Consider the following 5,641-nt stretch of genomic DNA (forward strand, 5'->3'; position numbering starts at 1 on the left):
TGTGTCTCATCCAGTGAATTGCTATTTTCTGCCCCCCTATTGTCAGTGTCCCCATATCAGAGGGGACACTCAGCCTTTGTTTTTGGGGGACTGGCTTATTTCACTCAGCGTGATCGTCCCCAGCTCCATCCATTGACCAGCAAATGCCGTCATTTCATTCTTTTTGATGGCTGAGTAATATTCCACTGTGTATATGGACCCCAGTTTCTTTACCCATCCACCTGTTGAAGGGCACCTAGGTTGGCTCCACAGCTTAGCTATTGTGAACTGAGCTGCTATAAACACTGATGTGGCTGTGTCCCTGTCGTGTGCGGATTTCAAGTCCTTTGGGTATAAACTGAGGAGTGGGGAGGCTGGGTCCCATTCCCAGTTTTCTGAGGAATCTCTACCCTGCTGTCCAGTTCCTGGGAATGACAGGAACACCCCCCCCCAAACAAAACAAAACAAAAAAAAAACAGTACAGCCAGATTAGCCTGTGGATCTGAAATGGTGATTGCTTGAAAAATAAAAAGCAAAAGAGATTGAATTGATGGAAGAGGAAATCATGATCCAAAATGCATGTTTCTAAACGACTCCAGGGTTAAAGAGCACATCATAATTTAAATTCAGTTGTGTTGAGAAATTCATGAAAAGAACATTGCTCACAAGGAACCATGAAATACGGCCAGGCGCGCGCCCTGTCATCCCAGTGGCTTGGGAGGCTGAGACAGGAGGATCGCAAGGTAGAGGCCAGCCTCAACAACTCAGCAGAGAGACCCTGTCTCTAAATAAAATATAAAAAGGGCTAGGGACAGGGCTCAGGGATGAAGCTCCCCGAGTTCCATCCCTGGGAACAAAAAAAGTAGGAAAAAATAAAAGAACAGAGGCCAATAGATACCAAGGTTTCGATTTTATTCAACTTTATTAAAAATCTGAACTACAGAAAGAAAAAATTATGTACAAAGCATTGTGGGAACATAACCCGGGACAAGAATCCTATTAATTAATATAGGAGTAAAAGTGGTGAACAATCCATGTGCCCTGTGGCAGATTCCTCATGTCCCGCTGGGGGACAGAAGCCACACTATCACAGGAATCATAAGCACTCAAGTAGGAGCTGTGAGTCCTTCTACAACAGGACAGAATTCCAGGAAAAAATCTGCAGACAGGAGGTACCACGGGTAGGAACCTAAGCAGTCAAAGGCGCCCACTTAAAAAGTCTAACGGGCGCTGTGGCACATGCCCAGTATCTCAGCGACTCGGGAGGCTGAGGCAGGAGGATCTCAAGATGGAGGCCAGCCTCAGCAAAAGGCACTAAGCGACTGTGACCACCTCTAAATAAAATACCCAATCGGGCTGGGGATGCCACTGAGTGGTCGAGGGCTCCCCGAGTCCCATCCCTGGTACCCCCCACCCCCTAAAAAGTGTTCCTGAAGCAAAAAAGCGAGGCCAGAAAAATAAATACCACCGGGGACGCTAGACATCCCGCCGCCAACCCCAACCCTAACCCCCTGAGTCTCCCAGGAGTTTGGGTTTCACGTGCACAAAGTGACTGAGCGCTTGGTCTGATTTCCCCTGAATACGGTGTGTCATCGGGGAGTCCCTCTCCGGGTGGGCCCCAGGGGGCGGGCCTCAGAACTGCTGCAAGATCAATTTCCGCTTCACGTCGAGGCTGAACTTTTTCATCCTGAAAAGGTCACTGTCGTAGAAGGCAGAGAGGTTGTGGATGTTGATCTGCCGAGCCTAACAGGGGGGACAAAGGACAAGTGTGCGAGTCAGTGGACTTAACGGGCCCCGGAGGAGGCGATGTCCAGAATCCTCGCAGCCCGGGAGGCTGAGGCAGGAGGATCGTGAGTTGGAGGCCAGCCTCAACCAACTTCCGGCTGTCGCTCGAGGCCCATCCGCCAAGCCCCTGAGGATGACGGACGGCTCCCCAGGGAGCCAAGCCCCGGCCCCGACCTCCCACGGGAGCCCATACCTTGTCCACCAAGTCCTTCTCAGGCACTTCGATGGTGTCCTGCTGGGCTCCAAAGCGGTTATGCTGATAGGTCACCTGCTCGGCCACCAACTGCTTCAATATGAAGAGCAGCAGCTCGTTGTTGTCGCGCTGGAAGGAAAGATAGTGGGCAAAGGTCTGCAGGAGGAAGGACAGGTCAGACACCACCCAGCGGGGTCCATTTTGGGTCCGCCCCACCTCGGCTCCCAACAGCCAGGTGAGGGGCAGGGCCACACCCAGGTGGGACACCCACCCCCGCCAGTCCCCGGCTCTGCTCTTTTGAGACAGTCTTGCTCAGTTTCTTAGGGTCTCGCTAAATTGTAGAGGCTGGCCTCCACCTTGGGATCCTCCTGCCTCAGCCTCCTAAGCATGTGGGAGGCAGACCAGAGCCCCCAGGCCTGCTTCCCAGAGCTGGCCCTCCCGGCCACGCTGCACGGGGGGTCCCCCGGGTGGGACGGCACCCACCTTCCTCATGCTGCGCATCACGCTGAACTTCTGCGTGTCGATGAAGCTCTCCAGCATCACGCGGATGGCCATGTTGACGTCGTCCTCGATCACGTAGTTCCGCAGGTGGATGCGCGCGTGGGCCTCGGCCATGCGGATCATGGAATCAATGTGCCGCACGGTGATGGGGATGCTGCCCGTGGCCTGCAGGGGGGGGAGGACAGGGCAGGCTCAGCGAGGGCGGAAGGAGCTGCCCAGTGAGCTCAGGGCCTCTTCCAACCGCAAACCGGTCCACTCCAGGGGCCGCTGTGCCTCCCGCTTGGTGCTAACGTTGGGCACCCGGGGGGACGGACCCCAGGATGCTGCCACCCCAGAGCCCCGTCCCCAGCCCCTTTTATTTTTTTATTTAGAGGCAGGCTCTTGCTGAGGGGCTGAGGCCGGCCTCCACCTTGCGATCCTCCTGCCTCAGCCTCCCGAGCCGGCGTGCACACAGCGGCGGCCCAAGTGCTCACCATGGACTTCTTCCTCAGGTTGCTGTACATCTTGGCCACCTTGTCCTGGTCCATCTGGTTGAGCTTGGGGTGCACCTTCTCCTTGGCGTAGATGATGTATTTCTTGAGTACTTCTTGGGGCAGCGGCTTCACGCCGTACGTGTTGGGCATGGCGGGCTCCGGAGCGCTGCCGTTGACCACGCCCCCGTCCTCCTTGTTGCTGGGGTGATGACGCACGTGGCTGCCCACCACGAAGCGGGCCAGCATCTCGTCCTACGGCAGCGGGGACAGGCCCTGAGCCTGGTGGGTCACACACATCCTGCCCACCGTGTTTAATTTATTGGTCCCAGGGATGGAACCCAGGGGCGCCTACCCCCTGAGTCCCGTCCCCAGCTCCTTCTGTATTTTATTTAAAGACAGGGTCTCGCCGAGTTGCTCAGGGTTTTGCTCAGTGGCTGAGGCTGGCCTCCACTTTGCGATCCTCCTGCCTCAGCCTCCTGAACCACTGGGATGTGACGGCGTGGGCCATCTGCTCTTATATTGTCTCCAGGCCGTTTTCAGAGCCCAGAACACGATGCTAAACCTGACAAAGTCTTCCCAGAGCTCACTGCCTGGTGAGAGAGAAGCTATCAACACATTCCAAGTGGGACACAGTGCCACACCCCTATAGGGCCAGCTGCACAAAAGTGCTATGGCCCAGGAGTGTGGGGTCAGCCTGGCCAGCACAGCAAGTCCCCGTTTCAGAACAAAAGATGACACGGCACCAGCCTGTCATCTAGCAATTTGGGAGGCTGAGGCAGGAGGATCGCAAGGTGGAGGCAAGCCTCAGCCACTTAGCGAGGCCCTGAGCAACTCAGCGAGACTCTGTCTCTCAATAAAATAGAAAAAGGGCTGGGGACGAGGCTCCATGGTCAAGGGCCCCTGGTATTGAGGTGGCTAGGGAGGCAGATGATCAGGGAGGGACCAGGGTGGAAAGCCAGATGACCAACCCCAGGGACAGCAGCCCCTGGACGAGGGGGACAGGAGCAGAGAGGAGCAGGGGACACAGGAACAGGCAGAGGACCGTGAAGGGCACTAAGGAGGGGGAGCAGATGCGAAGGAAGGAGACTTCAGGACAACTTCGGGACAAGGGGACAAGGCTGGGCCTCAGGCCGTGCCCGTGAGGTGCGGCGGTCCTGACCCAAGAGACCTCCTCTGCACTCTCTGCCCAGCCCAGTGCTGTACCATTGCCCCCAGGAGATCACCTCTGCACTCGCTGCCCAGCCAAGTGCTGTCCAATGGCCCCCAGAAGACCTCCTCTGCACTCCCTGCCCAGCCCAGTGCTGTCCCATGGCCCGCACACAACCTCCTCTGCACTCCCTGCCCAGCCCAGTGCTGTCCCATGGCCCCAAGGAGACTGCCTCTGCATTCCCTGCCCATCCCAGTGCTGTCCCATGGCTCATGTGGAGAACACCTCTGCACTCCCTGCCCATCCCAGCGCTGTCCCATTGCACCCAGGCGACCTGCCTTGTACTCCCTGGCCACCCCAGTGCAGTCCCATGGCTGCCAGGAGACCTCCTTTGCACTCCCTGCCCTGCCAAGAGCTGTCCCATGGCCCCCAGAAGATCTCCTCTGCACTCTCTGCCCAGCCCAGTGCTGTATCATGGCCTCCAGGAGACCACCTCTGCACTCCCTGCCCAACCAAGTGCTGTCCCATGGTCCCAAAAAGACCTCCTCTGCACTCCCTGCCGAGCCCAGTGCTGTCCCATGGCCCGCAGACAACCTCCTCTGCACTCCATGCCCAGCCCAGTGCTGTCCCATGGCCCCCAGGAGACCTCCTCTGCACTCCCTGCGCAGACCAGTGCTGTCCCATGGCCCCTAGGAGACCTCCTCTGCACTCCCTGCCCTGCCCAGTGCTGTCCCATGGCCGCCAGGAGACCTCCTCTGAACTCCCTGCCCAGCCCAGTGCTGTCCCATGGCCCCGAGGAGACCTCCTCTGCACTCCCTGCGCAGCCCAGTGCTGTCCCATGGCCACCAAGTGACCTCCTCTGCACTCCCTGCCCTGCCCAGTGCTGTCCCATGGCCCCAGGAAACCTCCTCTGAACTCTCTGCGGAGCCCAGTGCTGTCCCATGGCCCCCAGGTGACTTCCCTTGTACTCTCTGCCCAGCCCAGTGCTGTCCCATGGCCCCCAAGAGACCTCCTCTGCACTCCCTGCCCAGCCCAGTGCTGTCCCATGGTGCCCAGGAGACCTTCACTGCACTCCCTGCCCACCCCAGTGCTGTGCCATGGCCTCCACAGACCTCCTCTGCACTCCGTTCCCATTCCAGCGCTGTCCCATCGCATCCAGAAGATCTGCCTTGTACTCCGTGGCCACCACAGTGCTGTCCCATGGCCCCCAGGAGACCTCCTCTGCGCTCCCTGCGCAGCCCAGTGCTGTCCCATGGCCCCAAGGAGACCTCCTCTGCACTCCCTGCCCATCCCAGTGCTGTCCCATGGCTCATGTGGAGAACTCCTCTGCACTCCCTGCCCATGCCAGCGCTGTCCCATGGCACCCAGGCGACCTGCCTTGTACTCCCTGGCCACCCGAGTGCAGTCCCATGGCTTCCAGGAGACCTCCTTTGCACTCCGTGCTTTGCCCAGAGCTGTCCCATGTCCCCCAGGAGACGTCCTCTGTAATCTCTGCCAAGTCTAGTGCTGTACCATGGCCTCCAGGAGACCACCTCTGCACTCCGTACCCAGCCAACTGCTTTC

The 5,641-nt window shown here is 58.3% G+C and overlaps 1 protein-coding gene across 1 annotated transcript; it reads right to left on the bottom strand.

The window, feature by feature from the left end:
* Positions 1 to 1,611: 1,611 nt before the first annotated feature.
* Positions 1,612 to 5,280, bottom strand: LOC143640290 (DNA replication licensing factor MCM2-like). Its single transcript, XM_077108139.1, has 5 exons — positions 5,191 to 5,280; positions 2,932 to 3,183; positions 2,441 to 2,623; positions 1,958 to 2,113; positions 1,612 to 1,722 (listed from the first exon to the last, which is right to left on the bottom strand). Exons 1-5 carry the CDS (start codon positions 5,278 to 5,280, stop codon positions 1,612 to 1,614), a joined length of 792 nt encoding a protein of 263 aa, XP_076964254.1.
* Positions 5,281 to 5,641: the final 361 nt, after the last annotated feature.

The sequence above is a fragment of the Callospermophilus lateralis genome, unplaced genomic scaffold, assembly GCF_048772815.1.
Source record: "Callospermophilus lateralis isolate mCalLat2 unplaced genomic scaffold, mCalLat2.hap1 Scaffold_1661, whole genome shotgun sequence".
NCBI classification, from domain to species: Eukaryota; Metazoa; Chordata; class Mammalia; order Rodentia; family Sciuridae; genus Callospermophilus; species Callospermophilus lateralis.

Bases quoted from the DNA above. Each gene is read 5' to 3' on its own strand.
- LOC143640290 (XM_077108139.1), bottom strand. From the start codon at position 5,280: ATGGGACAGCACTGTGGTGGCCACGGAGTACAAGGCAGATCTTCTGGA. The intron at 3,184-5,190 runs GTCTGTGGAGGC...CCGCTGCCGTAG, and splicing joins GGGAACGGAGTGCAGAGGAG to GACGAGATGCTGGCCCGCTT. The intron at 2,114-2,440 runs GTGGGTGCCGTC...TTCCTCCTGCAG, and splicing joins TGATGCGCAGCATGAGGAAG to ACCTTTGCCCACTATCTTTC.